Consider the following 21,497-nt stretch of genomic DNA (forward strand, 5'->3'; position numbering starts at 1 on the left):
GACTTGGTCCCACTTCCTGGTACAGAGGAGGTCTCCTCCTTACACGCCCTTGGGCTGGCAGCGCGGCCGTCCCGGCTTTGGCAGAGTGCAAAGCTCCCCGCTTCTCCGCTGGGAGGAGCAGGGTCGTGACTCAGCATTTATGCACGCAACGGCGGCGGGCCGAGAAATTAACCGGGAAACGCTGTGCTCCGCCCATAGAATAGCAGCCGGGAAACCGCGCGGGGTCGGATTCATGTGGGAGGTAAGACGCGGGGACTGAAATAGAGATGAGACGAAGAAAAGGCTTCAACTTCCGATTCTGGAGACTAACTGAATCACAGGAAATTTCACCTCAACATAGGAAAAAAACTTTTTTGTTGTGAGGGTGATGGAGCACTGTAACAGGCTGCCTACAAAGGTTGTGGAGTCTCCTCTGAAGGGATTCAAAGCAATCCTGGACGCCTTGCTGTGTGACCTGTCCTACGTCGTCCTACTTTGCAAGGGGATTGGACTCGATCTCTGGAGGTCCCTTCCAACCTCTGGCATTCTATGATTCCTTTCTTCCGGTGTTATGCAGTTGCCTCCGGGCTACCTGCGGTGCCCGAGCCGACTACTTCCCTTGCTTCTGGGGCTGTGGACTGAGCCTCAGCATTCCCTTGTGCTCCTTGGTTTTGCGTTATTGTTAAATCTTTCAGTCTGGCAGTGCCTCGGTCAATAAAACTTTAGAAGAAGTGCTGGGAGAGAGGGCCAGCCCAGCCGGCCTCCACACAGGTGGGAGGAGAGATTACAGACAGCTGGTACATGTAGCAGGCGTTGAGAGGTCTTGAGGGTATTGCAAACTCGAGAAGGAAATCTTTAGACTTGAAAAAGTTTTCCAAGAATGGCAGCAACACACGCTTGGAAACTGGTTTAAAGGTAGATGAAAGATTTGTGCTGGATCGTGCTTCAGTTTGACTTGCTGTTGAAATGACTATGTATACCTGATCCATGGCTTGCCCCTGTTCTCTTGAAGCAATGATTTTTTAAAAAATAATTTAGTTGAAATCATTGACTTTAAATTTGGAATGATCATAATTCAGTTTGAACCTTGTTAGCTTGTTAGTTTAGGCAGAAATCAGTTTAATCTGAATTCTGCTAAATTTAGTTGATTAAAGCATCTAGGCAGGATATCAAAAGTAGTTTATAGCTAAACTGATTTGTAATTAGTGTGAAGTAATAACAGTTTCTGTGTATAGATAATTGGCTTAGAACTAAACCTTTTTGATAGCTATTTAATTGAACAGGGTGTCACACACATGGGGTTTAATATGAGGACAGAAGGAATGTGAAGAACAGTTACTGAGCTATGGGAGAGTAAATTTAATACAGGAAAAAAGGAATCAAACTTGGGGTTTTTTTGCAGACTGACTTGTGACTTAGGGATAGAACATGATTCAGGATTTCTGGGTTCTATCAAGCTTCGTTTCCTAACTGTGCAACTGGACTTGGGGATTATATATTTCTATCTGTCATAGAACACACAAATTCAACAATCTTTTCTCTGGGCTCCCACTTGCTGTGGTTTATCTACAAGCTGTCCTCGCAGATGCTTCAAAGGCTTTGGATTCAGAGGTTCTGTCTTTGTTTTGCCTACATAGTTTTTAATTGTGTAGAAAGCTTTGCTGTTTCCATCTGCTCTAAACAGAAGATTAAAGACCTCCCTGCCCATTTGAGCAGAAGATGGTTAAGCCCTTTTTTACCTATATTTACTATTTTACTTTCCACAAGCAGAAAAGAGGTGCCTGGGTTACATGGAAGAAGTTGGTGTGGTGGAAGAACGTACTTAGACCAAGCACTGAGTGCTATTACATGTTAGTTGACATAAAGGGGTGTTTATAGAGCTTTCCTGTGCTATATGTGAAACAGTCTAATAGCAAGATATGACTGGGAGTGGGTGGCTGTTTCACAGCTTCAGCTTGGGTGTCCGGCTTGTAACAGAGAACACTGCTCTGCTACATCCACAGAAGAACGAGCTCTCAGACTGCAGATCAAGGAATATGTATGAAGCATTATATTCTCTATGATGAGTTGTAATAAGTTACTGTAGGGACTCCCCACCTACAAACAGTAGAGAGAAGCAAAGATCTGAACATGTAGAATGCTCAAAAGAAACAGAAAAACTTAAGGACCTCTTGAGGTCATCTAACCTAGTTTTCTGCTCAGAGCAGGGCTAACCAAATGTACACAGGGTTATTCAGAGATTTTGCCCAATCTGGCCTTTGTTTTAGCATTATGTCTGGAAAAGGAAGTAAGTCTCAAATTTATTTAGAATGAAACTTGATTAATCTGCAGAGAATTCAGGGTTTCCAAACATCTGTTGGAGGAAATCTTACTACAAATGTTGTTGAAGATTCAAATGTTACTAGTATTCGCTTTTCACTTTCAGACAGAGAGACTGTTGGTTCCAGCAATATGGAGGAGGACGTTAGCTTGAAGTTCCGTCAGCAGCTTCTGCTCATTGACCAAAATCTTGTGGCTGAAGATGTAGCAGCTTTAAAATTTTTCTGTACTGACTTGCTCCCCTCCAGAAAGCTAGAAAGTGTAAAGTCAGCTGTGGACATCTTTCAGCTTCTCATGGCTGAAGAATATCTGAATGAGGAAGATACTTTCCTACTAGCTGAACTCTTATACAGAATTAAATGTCACTCATTGCTCAAGAAACTTGGCTATACCAAGGAGAAAGTAGAAGAATGTCTGCATGAGAAAGGGAGGGTGTCTCCATACAGGTAAGCTTGCAGTGAGATTCTGTTCTCCACATTTCTGCCACCTGTGACATACTGTTTCCATTTCAAAATTCTCAGATTGCTTTTAGTTTCCACACTGTCTCCTGTTCTGCTTCTGTCTCACTGATTCTCTGTTACAGGCAGATGCTGTATGAATTGTCAGAGAACATTACCAATGAGATGTTGAAGGAAATCATATTCCTGATGCAAAGCCATCTTCCAAAGCGAAGGATAACTCTTGTATGTGTGGAGACAGCCAAATGTGGGAGGGAAGAAGGGGTGGAAATAGAAAGAAAAGCATGAAAAATATTTCACACAATAGGATATAATCTGCAACTAGGCTAGTCAGTATTTATAGAGTTAGGAGGAAGAAAGGAAGGAAGTATGAAATTTTTGTGCTTTATGCCAAGGTCAGATACTGACAGTCCATGATCTTGCATTAGATCATAAAAGGGTGACAAATCTTCAACCTGCTTGAGCCATGTGCAAAGGAGATTCATGTCCATATGTCAATGGTTCTGTTTTATGGCAAGTAAGCCTTCTCAAAGCCAAGAGTCATTAATATGTTTTGGCTGAATCTGTTTAAATAAGACCACACCAAATAATAATGCAACCAGTAGCTTTCCATGGAGAAACATTTCCGTCTTCCACAGTGATAGAAGATCAACTGTTTGGACCTTGTTGGTAGGCATCAAAGCAGATAATGTGATTGAGACAGGGCTGAGGCAGGTTTTGGGTTCTAAGGATCAATAATTATCTTACTCTCTCCTTTTGGCTACCAGTCTGCTCTGGATATGCTGATTTTACTGGAAAAACAAGGTCTTGTGTCTGACAACAATGTACAGATGCTGGAGGACGTTTGTATGGAAGTTTCACCCGATCTGGTGAAAACAGTAAACTGCTACAGGACAAAAGGTGAGATTCTGAGGCAGGGAGTGGGTTTGCTACAATTGCAAGAAACACTAGAAAGGTCTGGAAAACTGAACTTCAGAGTCCTATTTGTGCATTGCTGGAACCGGAGCTAGAGTGGGATCACTCACCTTGACACATAATTTGGCTCTAACTTGCATTACTTTCTAGTTGAATTCCAGTAGAGAGATGCTGGAATATTTGAGGCCACATAGAGCACTTCAGCACATACAGAACAGACTGGAAAGCTGAAAATCCATTTATAGTTATGTAGCACTTCTTCATTTCTCCATGAAGAGTGCTGAGATGATGCTTCTCTAATCTTGTCTTTTTTATTTCTCTTAGTGTCTCTGCCTCAGCAGGAGAACAGTTTTCCCGTTAAGGAATCTTCGCTGTCTCACAGTGGAGACATCAGAGTGTGTGCTTCCCCACTGGTACACTGGAATACATATTGCCTGCTTGGGTTTTAATGGGTTTTGGGGTTGATTTTTTTCTTGCCTTTATTTTGAAACTGTACTGGGTGTGAGATTCTTTGCTAAATTTTCCTATTTGGTTTAGGATGGAAACAAGCATATTTGTTCAGGATATTTATACAGCTGCACATAGCATCAAATAGTGGAAGCCAAAAATACTACTATTAGTTGTGTGCAGTTGGGGAAAGAATTCACATTAGGAAGAGGGATGAGTGAGGAAAAGCTAGCCAGGTGCCTCTAGAGAATGGATTGGTTACTTGGTGATGACTTTTTAAGTTTCAGCTGATCAATACTAAACTACCTCTGAAGGCTGAGACCATACATTGATCAGTACAAACTGCTGCTGCTAAAAGTAGTCCAAATTTCTCAATGGGCCAGTCCTTGATCAATTAAACACACCCTGCAGCTGCATGATGAATCAGACTGGTAAACTTACCAGGGCTACAACTGATCTCTTTTTTGGGGCGGGGAAAGAGAGGAAGGAAGAGAGTTTTAACTTAGTTCTGAATGAGGAAACCCAGTGATGTTTCTAAGGATACTTTCCAGAAGTGAAGTTCTAGTAGACGAGAGATGAGGAAAATGAGCTATTTAGTATCATAAGGTTTGTATTACTGCTGCTTTGAGCTATATTTGTTCTACATGTATAGAGGATTTTGGAAAACTTCATGCACAGCACTTGGCAAAGCAAAAAAAAATGTATGTGATTTTATTAAGAAAACATAGATTTAAAAGAATTTAAGGAGGAAAAAAAGACTAAGAGACTGTTTACATAATGCTGATTATCATGCTTGATTTTTCTTTAAAATTATGAGATTTTTCCATTATGAAACTTTATCTGTGTTGGATAATAAACCATTAACATTTATTGCTAGAAGATATCTCTTATGCAGGACCAGAATCACTAGTTATAATGATTTATACTCAAACAATCAACTCTCCAAAACAATTGATATGGAACTATGTTGGAATCTTTATTTTGTTTATAGTGACTGCCTACCCCTATAGTGAGAGGATAATCTCATTTGTAAGGGAAAGAAAATTATTTGCTGTTTCCTGTTATCCTTAAGAGCAAGTATATGTGTCTCCAATTCTGTAAGATTTGCTGTAAGCAAGCAAGTCTCTTATAATTTCATGATGAAATGCTTTGCTGACCTTAGGAATTCAGTATTTTCCCTATTCACTATTCAAAGAGCTTTGTATTAAGCCTATTTTGCTAAAATTACTATGAAGACATTATATGTAGTAATAATAATTTTTAACATGATATTCTTTTCACTCAATAAACAGGAGACCTCAATCACATCTGTCAGTTCTTGTATCAATGGTAAGAATTTCTGAAAATATGCTTGATTTTTACTACCTTTATGTTTTATGTTGCATTCCTTTACTTTTTCTGGGAAATTGACAGCATTTGGTTTAATTTAACACTTACCTTGCTGCTTTCTTGGAAGGGTCTTTCTATTTCTGCACAAAAAAAAAAAAAAAAAGGAAGAATTTCCTTTCTTAGATAAAAAAAGGCAAGAGAAAAATGGGAAATCCTGTGTATTTTGTCAGTCATTTACTAGAAACTAACTAATGTGCTTTCTGAGAAGTGGCATAAGGGCTGGTCTGATTAGAAGTAAAATTACTATTTATTTCCTAAAAAGAAAATACAAGTTTTTTGTTTAAATATCCCAAGGAGGACAAGAAAAGAGACACTATAACTACAAAACTGAGATGTTGATTTTTTGGGTGCAGGATTTTACCTCTGACTTCTCTTGCTGTATAGATCATTATGTTGAAGAGCCTGGGAGTGTTGCATGGTGGAGATGGATGTTTTGAAGAGTGTATGATTTGTAGAAAATGAGGCAATAATTGTTTTAGGGCATTCAGAAGGAAAAGTAGATAAAGTAGGTAAAGATATATTTTGTATCAGAACTGTGAAAAGATTCTGTACAAATAACAGTGGGTAGTGTTGCATCCATCTTTGACTCCATGTCAGATTGACCAGTTGCAAAGTACAGCATTGCAACATCTGTCAGCTGTTTTGCGCTACCAAGTTCTGTCAATTGCAGACCTGCTCTGAAAGTCATTCTGACTTATTTCTAAGCTGATTTCCAAACGAAAAATTGATTTGAATGTCTTGGGTAGAATCTGTCCTCGTACGATGGATATCTTTGTTCCACAGTACTGTCATAAATACGCTAACCAAAAAACGTCCTTTAAAATTTTATTGGGAATAAGGGCAAGCAAAGCAGCGTGCTGGGCTGAGAAAAGGGACGAAAACACAGCAACAGCAATAGCTTTCTTTCCTTCTTATATAGCTATCTCATTTACATAAACAGGCTTATGTTAAATAGAAGGCCGGGATATGACACTGAGTTCCCAGAATGTTCTGGGGTGCTCGGGAGGAGGATGGGATCAAAGGATGAGGCAATCTTTCTCACACAACGCTGAAAAGCCTCCCACCTTAGACATGCACCATTCTTATCTGAAATCCACACATTCCAAGGCAGAGCCAGCATCGCTTTTATCTTTGGTCTGTCTGGTTAGAAGTCAGTTCGAGCTTTTTGAAAACAGCTATTTGTGATTTTCTAAAAGAAGTTCCTTGATCTTCACTCCTAACTCATCTTTTGACACAAATCATATATTCTTATGAATATTACGAATACGAATAACAATATTAACAATAATATTCATAACAGTACTAATACCAATAGAAACCTTGCCTTTGTCACAAAATATATACATAATAAAAGCAGCTGGAGACACATTCTGAATAGATCCTTTGAACGTGGCGATGCTATCTCGTATGGAGGAGATATGGATTTTCATTCAAACTGTATTTCAAGTACAAGAAGTGCAGTGTTGTAGCTAACCTCCTTTTTGCTACATCCACAATTACTAAGTTTCTCTATCTTCTTCAAAAATATATGTGCTGGTTTGTTGTTGTTTTGGGTTTGTTGTTTGTTTTTTTGTTTTTTCTTAGATAACAAAGCAGCTAATCTTACACAAGGCTTCTCTGGAATGAAGCTGGAGCTGCCTGGAGGATTCAGCAATGTAGAAAATGAATCTAAGGTTTGAGACAATCTCTTAAATCCTTCTTTATAATATCTGGATGTGTGAGGTGTTCATCCCAGCAATGACAGTTGTCATGCAAGGACATGTGAGATGTCTGTGTGTCTTACAAAGTTCTTTGAGTTGTCTGATCAACTGGAACATTTCAGAGAATATTTTTACTGTGGAGGCCAGAAACTTAGCAATATTGAAAGATGTGGTCAAGACAGAATAGGCATAATACCTTTAATGTAATCTACACGAGTGTATCTGCTTACCCTCCTAGTATAGGCAAAATGTTTGGCATTTTCTGAAGTTGTGCATTTTGGAGATGGCAATAGAATGTGCTAGACATGGAGACAGTCATAACTTCAGAGTTCTCTCTGGATATGGCTTAGGAAAAGATTCAAGACATCTTGAAATTAAAAGTGATACGGAGGTAAATGCAAGGATTTTGTGAAAAGGATAAAAGAAAGTGAGTTTCTAGTAAGCTATTGCAGGCATTTAACTGTCTTCCTCAATAAACCAGAGGTCTTGGTATGGGAGAAAAGCCACCTTTAGTGAGATCTCTTCTTAGAAGCCCTATGTGCACTGTTTAACCTTGTACAGCAGTGTAGGTATTGAATTCTTTAGCTTTTTCCTTCTGAATGGTCATGGCTATTGAGGAAGTAAGATGCTGCATGTATTTACTGCTATTTAATTTCTTGCAGTTCTGTACTGTGATATATCTTTTCAACATTTGATGTTCACAGTGCTGTAACAAAAGCAGTTCTTTCTGCTGTTGAAGGAGCTCAGAGTGCTGCCTTCATTTTATTGTACTAATATGCCCAAAAGTAGGTGTTTTGTTTTCTTTCTAGTGAGCAGAAAGGAACTGGAGTGGTAGGAGTTTTTCATTTTAGCCATAGGTTGGACTTGAGATGGTACTTGAAGTTTTGGTGACTTTTACATATTTAGAACATTCTTTCTTAAGAGAGAGAGGTAACTATTAAGCCTTAGAAAACCGATCATGTGGCAGGTTTGTGCACTTTCAGAATCTCTGTTCTGCTTGCATCCCTTCCCAGCAGATCAGTATGAACTACAGGCTCCAGGTATTCATCACAACTCTTGGGGATAAAAAACAACTCAGATGTCTAACATCCCATACTTTCACTGTGAATCCTCTGCCATCTGAAGTTAAAATATTTTTGTAACATTGGAAATAGCTGTGGACTTCTATTCCTATCACAAATTCAGATTGCACAGTTTGACTGCTGATTCCTCACCTTTGCATACAGATGACCAACCTAGCTTGCTAAAGCTTTCCTCTACAATATGATAGAATGGTGACAGAGTGTGCTTGAAACTTCACCCATGTTATTCACACAAGGAAGCACCAATGAGGTCCAGCTTTTCTGAAGTAACCCACAGTCTTAGGTGCCTCTAATTTTTGAATTACAAATTTGAGACATGTTAAGGAAATAAAAGTTGAATAAATTCTTTGAGGCCGTAAGCTTTTTTCCTCTCCTTTGTACAGAAGATGACAACCTACAAGATGGATGGGCCACACAGAGGATTTTGTCTTGTTATTAATAATGTCAACTTTGATAGGTCTCTTCAGGAGAGGAAGGGTTCTTGTAAAGATGCTGGTAAGTTACTGAAGTGAGATTTTTGGTGTATTAGTCTCTCTCTTCCCCATGTGAGTTGATTGTCTACTATCACTCTATATTTTATTGTCTGTATTTTAGGTAATAGTGTTAAAGAGTAAAATGTTTGGTATATATTAAACTATGTCATTTGTGTATCTGAGGGAAGGAAGGCCTAAAGGATGACTTGAGTTTTTGGATCATTCTTGAATCATTTTAGGAATTTTTTTTATGTAGCCTTTATCTATAGCTATAATAAAGAACTAAACTAAACCATGCAAAAATCTTAATTTGTTCATTCTGTTTATCTCTTCTGTATGAAACTGATAGTCAGAACTGCAACTAGAAAATAATGATGTGAGGAAAGTTTTGAAAGATCTAATCTGAAACTCAGAGAGAGATCCCTCCTGTTTTCAGGTGTCATTTGTGAGCTCACTTAAGTGCATCATTCTCCAATTGGACATGAGGAAAAATTTTCACAATGAGAAAAATCAACCTTTGGAGTTACCCCCCCAGGGAAGTGGTGGAATCCTCAATATTGAACTCTTTAAAGATACAGATGGACAGGGTGCTAGGCCATCTCATATTTACAGAATCACAGAATATATTGATTGGAAGGGACCTTCAAGATCATCCAGGCCAACTCTTGACCCAACACTGAAGGGTCAACACTAAATCATGTCTTTAAGTGCCAGGTCCACGTGTTGCTGAAATAGGTCCAGTGATGGTGACTCCGCTACTGCCCTGGGCAGACCATGCCAATGTTTGATAAACCCTTCAATGCAGAAATACTTCCTAATACCCATCCTAAACCTCTCCTGGTGCAGCTTGTATCCATCTCCTCTGGTCCTGTTGTTTGCCACCAAGGAGAAGAGGCTGGCCCCCTCCTCATTCCAACCTCTTTTCAAGTAGTTGTAGAGAGCGATACGGTCTCTCCTCAGCCTCCTTTTCTCCAAACTGAACAACCCCAGCTCCCTCGTCTGCTCTTCACAGAACGTGTGTTCCAGGCCCTTCACAAGCTTTTGGACGTGCTCTTACCTAAAAAACTCCAGGAACTCTTATTCAAGTTGATGCCATTTATTTTTATTCCAATTAACCTTTAGGTGACACTAGTATAAGGATGAATCTGCAGAATTGTCAAGAGTATAAGGTCTTCCCAGTTCAGATTGGCTTGCATGGTAACTTCATACAGTGGTTTTCTACTGCCTGAAATTATCCTTTTACCTTTCATTTTTTTACAGAGGAATTGAAGCGAGTATTTACATGGCTTGGTCTGGATGTGAGAACTTACAAAGATCAAACATCTCAGCAGATTATGAATCTCATGCAAACTTGGCAGCACTTCCCAGATCATAAAGACAGAGACTGTTTTATATGTTGTATTCTGTCTCATGGAGAATCAGGAGCCGTTTATGGGAAAGATGAGGAACTTGTATCGATCCGCACAATCATGTCCCACTTCACTGCCAAACAATGTCCACAACTGGCTGAAAAACCTAAGCTCTTCTTTATCCAAGCTTGCCAAGGTAAAGCCATACAGTGTCCAGTCTATGTTGAACCTGATGCACGAGTTCCTGGCTTGTCTTCCATGCAGCACAGCATTTCTCCTTCCGAAAGTATTCCTGAAGAGGCTGATTTCCTCCTAGGCATGGCCACTATTGATGGATATGTCTCCTTCCGGCACGTTCAACAGGGTACTTGGTATGTTCAGGCCCTGTGCAGCAAGCTACAGTTATTAGTACCAAGGTAAGTACTTTGTCTAGCTCTTCCATGAAAAAATTGGAGGAAATTCTCTTTGTTCTTTTTTTCTCTAAAAGCAAGTTCCCATAGGAACACTAACCCATGTTCTGGGGTGGGCAAAACTAGTAAAACTGATGATTCGCTTGCTTGCCGCTGATAAATTTGCATGAACACTGCTAGTACTACAGAGAGAATCTGGAGATTGTAAAGTTTATTGTATAAAAGTAAAATAAAAATTAAACCCTCCAATTTCTAAGACAGAACCATTTGTTTATGAAGTAGATTTAGGTAAAAATATTTTATTCCATTATTATTTACTGATTGAATCAAGCAGTAAGAAAAGTCATTTTTAGTATGACTCAGATGAGAAGAAAAGAGAATACAGTTGAAGAAAAGGATGTTTTGTGTTTTAAATGATTATACTGTATTGTCTAGATGACCTAGAAGGTGTTAAATGGAGTACCATCTACTCAATTAATAAGTCATGCTTTTATTTTTGCTCTCCTGGCTATAGGGGTGAAGATATTTTGTCAATTCTTACAGAAGTTAATGAAGATGTGGGCAGACGTGTTGATCGCTTGGGGACAAAAAAGCAGATGCCCCAACCAGCATATACCTTAAGAAGAAAGTTCATATTCCCAATACCTAAAGACCCTCCTCCTTCACAGCAACATGGAGGCTTTTAAAAGTACATCCTTTTATCAGCATATCTCATTTAAATGCAATTCACCACACTACCTGCTTTAAGGCAGTTACCCAGCATCCTGAAGAACTGTTATCCTCAAGGCAAGGCCTCATGAATTTTATGCCAAATAAACTGGAGGAGACACAATGAAAACAATCCATGTGCCACCTATTTACATGTGAACTGTGATTTCAACATCACTTCTGGGAAGAAAAATTAGGGTAGAGGATTTGCATCCTATGAGATATGGCATTCAGCAATATGTATGTATAGGTTTATCAGATTGATTAACTTCGTTAAGCATTAAATTTTCTCATTTTCATTTCTTGTTTTAAGATCTAAAACGCAGGCATATAAGAAAGAGGTCTCCTTGCTTTGAGCTTCTAACAGAGCATTTTGTGAGTTAACTGAAATAACATCATGTTTTCTTACGAGCTTTTGCTGTGTATGTCTGTGTCCTTCCTGTTTGTTACTGCATTAAATTCATACTACTTTTAAAGAGCTTGATGAGAAAAAAATTATGTGTTGGTGTTTTTGACTGGCCTCTGTGCTTTGTTGGGCTGCATGAATCAGTGGGGTTTTAAGTACCCCAGGGTTTAAGTTGAAGTGAAACTTAGTGTATTTCAGCAAAACACTGATTTCTGGCCATAATCTAACAGAGTATTATCAAGTATTGTTGGGAGTGTTCAAGGCCAGGTTGGATGAAGCCTTGAGCAGCCAAGTCTAGTTGAGAAGTGTCTCTGCTCATGGTGGGGAAGTTGGAGTAGAGGATCTCTAAGGTCTCTTCCAACCTAATCTGTTCTGTGATTCTTTCCCAGGTTTTGACAAGGGAAGTTTTTCATCATACGCATTGGAAGCAGCCTTTATGGTCAGTTTTTATCGTGATGAATTGATAGTTGTGTTACCCATCACATTTTGAATCTTCTGAGTTAGCACAGTTGCCACAGTCAGTTCTGTGTGATGGACAGGAAATGTTTTATCTATTAGAATATATAACATGCTGTAATAGCACCATGCAGTTTCCAGTTTGCAGTTGCTGTTTGGACTTGGTGCACTGGTTTTGTATGTTTAATTAACAGTTTAGTTTTTATCAATGCAGAGTAAACATTGGCAACAATTTTGACCTTAAGTAGTGGGATCTTATTTTAATTCTTAAATCGTGTTGTGTTTATTTCTACATAGAGACTTCTGCCTGGGTAATCTCCAGTTAAATCATAGGTAGGTAAAGGCAGTCAGAAGAGTCAAAGCTGACATCTGCCTTGAGTACTCTGGAGAGAGGGATCTGCACTTGTGAAGTATAAAAGGCTGGTAAAGTCTTCTTCACTCATCATCAGTTTTTTTTCGAATGTGTTTTGTACTGCCATGATTTATACCAACTATTCAGTGCAAGTATTTTGCCTGTGTGGCATCCTGACTTGTATTAGAAATACTGTGACCAGCAGGAACAGGGAGGTGATCATCGTCTGGTACTCAGCACTGGTGAAGCCACACCTTGAGTATTGTGTTCAGTTCTGGGTCCCTCACAGAAGGATAATGAGGAGATGGAGCATGTCCAGAGAAGGGCAGTGAGGCTCATGAAGGGCCTGGAGCACATGACCTACAATGAGTAGCTGAGGGAGCTGGGGTTGTTCAGTCTAGAGAGGAAGAGACTGAGGGGAGGCCTTAATGCTCTCTACAACTGCCTGAAGGGATGCTGGAGGAGAGGGCAGCCTCTTCTTGATGAGAAGTGACAGGACTAGGGGAAATGGCTACAAGCTGTACCAGTGAAGGTTCAGGCTGGATATTAGGAAATATTTCTTCACTGATACGGTTATCAACCGTTGGAATGGTCTGCCGAGGTCAGTGGTAGAGTTGCTGTCCCTGGGGATGTTCAAGTGATGTGTGGACCTGGTGCTTAGGGACATGGTTTAGTGTTGACTCTCCAGTGCTGGGTCAAGGATTGGACTGGATGATCTTTGAGGTCACTTCCAACCAGATATAGTCTGTGATCCTCTGTGTGCTGAGGGTTGTATTTAGATGGCTGCACGCTCTAATGCTTCAGTGCATGTGGTGGTAGTCTGTCAGCACGAGCCCAAAAGCTGGGTAGGCCTAGCACTATAACTACAGCTGCCACTCAGGAAGATTAAGTAATGTCGCTTCTTCATGATGTCCAGTGACATATTGTGAGATAGCAGTTGGGGTATGTTTTATGCAGTTTAGATACTCATCATTTCTTGCTGTCCACGCTGTTTGCCTTCAGAGTTCCTCCAGTAATACAGAGCTGTGCCAGAAAGAAACCAGCCTGAAACAAAAAAAATTGTGGTTGATTTCTGTTGAGTCTTTCTGATGGCATACAGAAGTATATGCTCATGCACTCCACCTACAAAACTAAAGAAGGGTTGCAACTTGTGCAACAATTGTTTAGACAGATTTAAGTGGAACCATTGGGGAAGTTTGGATCTTGGGAAGATGATCTTAAAGTGGAGTCTGAAACATCCACAAATCCTACCCCTCCTGAAAGCTTTTGTGCAGGAGTTGTGTATCCTGCTTTGAGTCAGTAGGGCCCACAGTCACAACAGTTGCTGAGGAGTCAGTAGCCTCAGCATTTTCACATTCTCAAGACCAGTTTTTATGAGAGAGATTTAATTTTTGGCAAGGAATAGATTGGGATGAATCTAGAGGAAGACAGAGGGATAAAGTTAGCATGCAGGGGAGCTGAGGGAGATTAGAGAGATAGTAAGTTAACAAAAGAACAGGAATGTTTTGGGGAAGGATGAGAGAGGAAAAATAAGAAGTGAAACAGTAAAGGCAAAGAGGAAGAACAGTGCCAGGACTTGCCCTTGAATCTGCTGCATGATGGGAAATGCCCTTATTTGGCAAGAGCGGATTTGGGGTTGGTCTTGTCCACAGGCATTTGTCACACAGTGCAGACTACATCATACTTCCTCTTTCAAACTGCAACTGGAGTCTTGATTCAGTTAAAATACAGGGAGAAATGCATGCAGAAAGACGCTGAGACGTAGGATGGAGACAGAAGCATTTTGTACTTGAGGATCAGATCTTGTTTGTACCTCTGTGCTGCTCCCAGTCTTTGGATAAAAGGACAACTGCTGCCAGTGAGATAAGTCACACATTTTTTGAACTGTTACTTGTGTGACTTTTGGAAGGAATTTGGATGCCTCATTCTATCAAAGGGTAGGTTGTAATTTTGAGTTTATAAAGGTAGATAGGTTGAAATCAATGATTGTTTTAATTGCAAAATTTTAACAAATTTCAGCACTCGTAACCATCTTTCTTCACAATGCTGACGTCACAAGCTTCAGCAAGTCTGGTGTTGTGCTGACTGCTGATCATGTGTTTGCTACTGCAAGGAAGATACTGAGCATTAAAGCTATGATAGCAAGAAAGCCCTTCACTACTGAAGTAGTTTAGTATTTACTCTGGGCTAGTCTACATGGTGTTGTACCTTTTTATAATCATGTTCACAGGATCACAGGATGTTAGGGGTTGGAAGGGACCTCTAGAGATTGAGTCCAACCCCTCTGCCAGAGCAGGACCATACCAGAGAAAGGAAGTACAATACACCCCAGCCAGCTACTTTCCAGATAGGCTTTACTGAGCACAACTTTTTTTACCTACAGAGAAGTAAGGTCTGCTCAAGTGGTCCATGTCTTGTTCTACAGAAAACATGCACTACTGTTGCTGACAAATGAAATCAACTTGTGTTTGTGTTTAGATCCAAATCTTGATGTGAAATGAGTACAGACTTCCAGATACTACTTTTTGACATTTCTGAGGCTTTGGGAACAACTGAACTGGCATCTCTGAAGTTCCTCAGCCAGGAGTATGTCCCTATGAGGAAGCTGGAAGCCATCCAGAATGCACAGGACCTTTTCGAAGTGCTGCAGGAGAAAGGCATGATTGGGGCGGGGAACCTGTCCTTCCTGAAGGAGCTGCTCTACCGGATCAGTCGGATCGACCTCCTGGTTGCCCACCTAGGCTCCAGCCGTGAGGAGATGGAGAGAGAGCTGAAGATCCCAGGCAGGGCACAGGTGTCAGCCTACAGGTAAGCACAAAAGTTGTAAACTTTTGCATGCCAAATGTACACCAGTTCTGTTGTGTGCTGTCTTGTTTTCTGTCTGCGCTGTTGTCTTACGAATATCACAGCATAATTAAGTTTGTTACATCATGACTACCAGCCATTGTGACTTTAACATTTTTGCAGTTCAAATGTGTAATTGTAGTTTACTTCTCTTAATGTTCTTAATAATTTTTTTCTATTCTTTGTTGCCAGGCAACTGCTATATGGAATTGCAGAGGACTTGACTCAAAAAGATGTCCAGAACATGAAGTTCCTGCTCCAAGAACAAATACCAAAGAGCAAGCTCCAGGATAATGCTGTATGCAAAGCAATCTCCATAATTTTCTTGCAAGGCTAGTTCAGATTCTGCTAGTTCTTGTAAGAAGTGAGGAAAGAGAGAACAGTGTGCTCTCACTAGACTCTTTTGAAAGAGTTGTGGTATTAGCTGATAGCTGCTGCATGAAAGAATAGATTTTTTTTTTTCTCTATCTTTTCTCTGCCCTTTTTTTGCTCTCCTCTTCCTATTTTCTTCTTGCAAAATCCATCATGCTCTTTGATCTTGTTATCCATGTCAGTGCTTTGCACTGCTGAGACAAATGCCATAGGCATTTTCCAATGATCCTGTCTTAAACTTAGTGACGTGTTTCTTCATTTGTGTTGCATCCTGATCCTTGTTTTAATGAGGTTTGGGGGAAAAAGAAACTGGTCTTTAGCTGGTCAGTCTCAGAATGTTGTCTTCTGTTTTGTCCAGAAATGCTTGATACTGCACTTAGTGCAGGTCACTGTATGAGTTTAAGTTACATATTTTTGTTTTGCCAGTCAATGTTGAAGGTCTTACTGGAAATGGAAAGAAATGGGATAATTAAAGAGGATGACCTGACAATGCTGAAAGATACATTAAAGGGATTTAGAGCTGACATAAAGAAAAAAATTGATGCCTATGAAGAAAGAAAAGGTAAATTATTTAATCTGCTGTTTTAAGATTAGAGCTGAGGTTTTTTGTGGTTCCAACCTTGGCAACTTAGGAGTCCAGAGATGGGAGACCTTACAGTATCCTAGGATAGGGAGAACAGCTCTTGGTACCTGGGATTTCTGAAGTTTCCTGCTGCTTTGTTATCCCATCATACCTTCAGGTGTATCTCCTTGAAGTACATTCTCTACTTTGTAAATGGTCTGCATCTCCCTCCCCTTTACCTTAAATGCAATTTTTCTCTTCAGGAAACAGCACACTACTGGTTTTGGACTAGCATAGCTTTTCAGTCAATCGGAGACTGAAGTGACAATTACCTTGTGAAAATTTGTACTGGGAGGTTGTCAGTAATGCTTTCTGTTAGTCAGGCTGTTTGCTCTTAGTTGAAGAAAATATCCCTGGAGGCCAGGTACTTGGCTAAAGCATAGCCATTCTGGACTGCAGTATTTCTGGCCTGTTGCAGCTGAGGTGGTGACTTCTGATGCCACAGCTGGGCCTTACTCTTGGGGAAACAGGATATGTCAACCAGAAACAACTACGACCTATTAAATTTTTCCCCAGAACCTCCTTTTGCACGTGTATTTCCTTAGAGACATCTCTACAGCCTGTGCAGTTCCCTGCAGAGATACTGACTGGTTTCTCCAGTGTGTCTTTGTGCTGCTGACCTGTGCTGATGTTTCTAAAAGAGCAGAAGAAAATTGCCAAAGGTGGCTAATGTAAGCAAGCAAGGGGAATGGCTTTTTAGTAGTATTGTTGTTTTGTCGCCCTTGGTGAGAAGAGCATGTCTTACAGATCTTGTTGCCTTGACAATTAAATTCCATTTAAACACACCCGTCCCATAGTGGAGATGCTAGTGAATGGCTTCCCTGGGGTGACTACTCACATGTGGACTTTTATTACCTGGATTTTGCTGCCAATAAAAGAGCAGAAAAGAATTGGAATACAGGTCTACACAGCTTTAGTAACCAACTGTCTGTGAAACTGGGAATCCTGCTTGGCCTAGCTCTACAAAATAATGATATCTCAGTGCTGTGAAAGCCACCTTGCATGTGGCTCTGATGTTGAAATATGCATAGTGGAAGATTTATCTTTTTATTCATAAAATTTTCTGTTTATCATTTTTGTGTTAGAAAATTATTCTAAGAAAAAGCTCCATTACCCAGTGTCCATGTCAGTACATCCAGCAGGACAAGGAGCAGAGGGGGAGACACCACACCTGGTGAGAAATTCCTCAAGACTACCTTTAAAGTATTTGTTCAGCTCCTTGGAGGGATAAATTCTTAAGACTTAGCAGGTGGAAGAGCTGAAAGGGAGAGGTTCTGTCTTTATATGTAAGCCTTTAAACAATTCATATTTTCAACACAAAACCAAGCCTGGCTGTCAGCAACTCTTTAGGCAAGAAATGAAGGAGTAGCTGTCGCATGAAGAAAACTGATCTTAACAATAGTGGAGACTAGGATATCAGAGTCCTAGCCAGGATACTCCTGGACTAATGTGAAGGGAATCTACTACCCATAAGGACTTTAAGAGGGAATGGTAGGGTGCATGCAGATTTGTGTTGCTGGCTACTCACTTTCTCCCATGCCAAAATCATACCCTAACCACAGAGTGAGAGAGGAGTAACTCAGGGAAGCAAAGCAGATTCCTATCCCCTGTAGGTATCTTAGGCTTTTCCTTTCTTGTGTCTTGGCCCTCATGGGGTTTTTTTTGTGCTTGGAGGTGGAGGATCAACAATGTGTATAGCAGATTTCTCATACAGATGCTTGGCATTGCTTTCTTACCTGTTTTCTTCATTTCTACAGCTTGTGGAATCATATAAGATGAAAAATAACCCACATGGTTACTGTGTGATTCTTAACAACTACAATTTTAAAGATCCGGATGAAGCTAGAGAAGGAACAATGAAAGACGGAGGTAAATACATTTTTTTTTTTTTTTTAATCCAAATACTGATTTGTTTTGCTCTCTGATAATTTTCTGAAAAAATTATTTTTTGTGTGGGGAAGAATCGTGTCCACTGAGCTCCTCTGTAATGACAGTCACTGTAGAAATTTGAAATATGCTACTTCTAGCAATTTAGCTGATGACTTAAAGAATGAACCATTTTCTCTTCTAAATAAAAAGAATAGTCTCAATTGATCATATGTCCCAAATAGTGAAGGAAGAATTATTGTCCACTTTTTCACTTTTTGATTGATTTTCATTCTTAACTATCATGGAGTAATATTTTAAAGTCTTTAAATTCTTTTTAATGCTCAAGTATATGCTGCTGGTTTATAATTTTTCTTAACGTCCGTCTTTCTGCAAGAGTCACTTTAAACTTTTTATCTTAAAAATTTAAAACCTGTTTTCTGAAAGCAGACATAACTGGTGTTTTAACTCCATCCAGCCTGTCTACAGGCTGCTACTCCCCAAGTACTTCCTCACCACCTGCACAACAATTAAGTTAGCATTTACTGAGAAGTTAGCATAGCATTTGTTAGCTGGTTACCCTGCCTTCCTTCTTGTTGCGTTGATCATTCTTACACAGTGAAAGAACTACTTCATTTAACAGTGGCAGAATTTGTCATTCTAAAGAGATACCTCTTCTTTCCTAGCGGTGTTCTTAAGCATCTGAGATTACTATGCAATGCACAGCTAAAGCTTGCTTTAACACAGTAAGCCTCACTAATTTGTACCAATTAACCAGTCTGAAACTTGGTTTGGTTTTACATAGCTTTGATACTTGACCCAGTTGTATTTAAAAAAAAAAAAAAACAGTCATTTGATTTGGCTGGCAAAGAGTCAATCAGGTGAGTTTATTGGTGGGGTCTGAACGCTTAATCTAATATCTGATCTACCACACAGACACTGAGGTTTCAGCGTCTTCCTTGCCACTATTTATAACAGGTGCCTTCTGACTTTTTTTTTTTGCAGAGGCTGTGAAGAGAGTCTTTAAGTGGCTTCAGTTTGAGACAGTTGAGTACATGGATCTAGAAGCAAAGCAAATGTATGCAAAAGTTAAAGAATACAGCAAAAAAGATCATAATAACATGGACTGTTTTGTTTGCTTCATTTTTTCCCATGGTGAAAAAGACAAAATAAAAGGCGTTGATAATGAGGTTGTAAATATTAAAGATTTACTTTCCTGCTTCAGTGGATCTAATTGTCCTTCTCTTGCTGGCAAACCCAAGCTGTTTTTCATCCAGGCTTGCCAAGGCTTTGTAGGTCATCCAGCTGTCATAGTAAAAGAAGACTCTTCTGGCCATTTTGAGACTGATGCTACCCCTCAAATTTCAATTCCTGATCAGGCTGATATTCTGGTTGGCATGGCTACAGTGGAAGACTACGAGTGCTATCGCTGTACAGAAACTGGCAGTGTTTACATTCAGTGCCTCTGTGACAAGATGGAGCTGCTTTGCCCACTGTAAGTACTGTTTTTAATCCATGAACCATACTTAGGGATGTTGGTCTGAAACATCATTGGTTTGCATTTGTGCTGATGCTTTTTCATCTGCAGGACAGTACAGAACAATAGTTGTTCTGGTACTGGACATTATTTTCATACAGATGAACTAAAGTACAATTCCCCTAATTTGCTTGTGACAGAACCAGGGATATAATGCTGGAACATTACATCTGCACAAACATATGTGTGTGTGTGCATGGGTTTTAATATTTTTTGACTCATTTTTTTTTTTCAAGTGACACCTGATGAGAGGGAAATTTGTTGAGAGATTGCACAGACACAAAAAAACCCAAAAACAAAATCAAAACACCCAGTGTTCTTTAGTGACAATTTTCATTGTTGCCTCCTTCCCATCCCCATTCTAAACTCGATTTAGAAAACAGAACTCACATCACTCTCCCATGTTGTCCATAAGAGGGCGTGGAGAGTGCTTCATCTTCGTGTGCTCTAAGGCGTGTAACCAAAGAAGAGGAATGCATTTGCTGGTAAACACACGTGGAGGTTGTTTTTATTCCCCTAAACACGCTGAATTCTGTGTTTGCACAACAGAGTGTGCCCGTGACAGGCAGAGTAAGAGGAAGATGCTAGCCTTCCCTGAGATACCACTTTACCAGAGCAAACGTGGCTCAAATTCTTGGCCTCAATGCAAGTACCATGTATTTCAATGTAATTTTATTTCATTTTTCTTCAAGCTCCAAGGATCTCATAACCATCCTGACTGAAGTGAACAAGGAAGTGGGAAGAAGAGTAATAAAACAAAGGAAGCAGATGCCAAAGATAACATCAACTCTGCGGAAGCAATTGATCTTCCAAATTCCACCATGTCCATCAATTGAAAAACAGGAAAATACACTCAGTTAGGAGTTAGAATGGGCTTACACAGGAAAAAGAACTTTCAAGAGAAATTATTTGGATCTGTGTATTAGCAAACCAGTCCTTCAAGGGGCTGTGGGACCTGAATTTTGCAATTTCCATGTTTTCCAGTCTTCTGGCACCTGAATCTCTAGCAGTCTGGTAAGGCCATGGAGGAGTAGAGACTTGACATTCTGTCCTGCAGAAGCAGTGGAATCTGTGCAGTCTGAATTTTGAGTGAGGAAATACTTGTAAGTAGCATGATTTTTAAGAGTTATTGGAAATGCTAATGGAAGTCCCATTTCTGTCTGAGTTAAAAGTCCCTGATATCTGAAGAAAAGAACGGATGGATTCAGAATGTTAGATCCCTTCCCAGGGAGGAAAGATTATAGTTGTGTAAGATTATAATTGATTTACTGAGAGGTAAATTGTTTGCTGTCTGTGGAAGATGCATAAATTTTTTGGAAAATAACATCCCTGTCAAGAAGAATGAAAAAAAAAAAAAGATGATTATGATAATAAAAGTTTGGTTCTTTTTCTCCAGATGTGTTTCTTTGCATTATAGTATTAATTTACTTGGCTAAACAACACTGCTGCTTACATTTTTTTTAATAGTAAGGGTTGGAATCATGTTTTTTTTCTCAGAGCTCTTAAGGGACAGGCTGGCTTAAATTGTTGTTGACTGCTGGTAGGAAGGTTAACTCCATTAGATCCACTCTTCCAAGATGCCTTCTTCTGGCAACTGATAATAGCTCTTGCAGACTCTAGGTTTTGTTTAAATAAATACTGTTGGTTTTGACACCACTTTTGTTTGTGGTGAATTTCTCTTTTGGATGAGCTGACTGAGGGTCACTTTGCTTTTGTTGATGTATTCATTGGCAGTATATTGTTATCCTTTCATCAGCAGCTGCAGAGATGGTAGGAAGGAGTAAGTTTAAGTTCAGGACTTTAATGATAATGG

The 21,497-nt window shown here is 39.7% G+C and overlaps 2 protein-coding genes across 5 annotated transcripts; both read left to right on the plus strand.

Moving 5' to 3' along the window:
• Positions 1-202: 202 nt before the first annotated feature.
• Positions 203-14,951, plus strand: CASP10 (caspase 10). Of its 4 annotated transcripts, none has more exons than XR_008489107.1 (12): positions 203-241; positions 2,405-2,744; positions 2,882-2,981; positions 3,524-3,656; positions 3,996-4,084; positions 5,411-5,447; positions 7,092-7,180; positions 8,673-8,784; positions 10,023-10,527; positions 11,036-11,604; positions 12,025-12,074; positions 14,922-14,951. XR_008489107.1 is itself a non-coding variant. In XM_054381007.1 (10 exons), exons 2-10 carry the CDS (start codon positions 2,431-2,433, stop codon positions 11,205-11,207), a joined length of 1,551 nt encoding a protein of 516 aa, XP_054236982.1. In that variant the 5' UTR covers positions 203-241; positions 2,405-2,430; the 3' UTR covers positions 11,208-11,741. The 4 variants fall into 4 exon arrangements, 1 of the variants encoding a protein (XP_054236982.1); XR_008489108.1 differs by lacking the exon at positions 14,922-14,951 and adding an exon at positions 12,389-12,403; XR_008489109.1 differs by lacking the exon at positions 203-241 and adding an exon at positions 808-894.
• Positions 13,921-21,060, plus strand: LOC128967033 (caspase-8-like). The gene is made up of 8 exons (XM_054381008.1): positions 13,921-14,380; positions 14,922-15,251; positions 15,480-15,585; positions 16,086-16,221; positions 17,367-17,455; positions 18,039-18,150; positions 19,153-19,642; positions 20,377-21,060. The coding sequence occupies exons 2-8, from the start codon at positions 14,941-14,943 to the stop codon at positions 20,543-20,545; spliced, it is 1,413 nt and encodes a 470-aa protein (XP_054236983.1). The 5' UTR covers positions 13,921-14,380; positions 14,922-14,940; the 3' UTR covers positions 20,546-21,060.
• Positions 21,061-21,497: the final 437 nt, after the last annotated feature.

The sequence above is a fragment of the Indicator indicator genome, chromosome 5 (assembly GCF_027791375.1).
Source record: "Indicator indicator isolate 239-I01 chromosome 5, UM_Iind_1.1, whole genome shotgun sequence".
NCBI lineage: Eukaryota > Metazoa > Chordata > Aves > Piciformes > Indicatoridae > Indicator > Indicator indicator.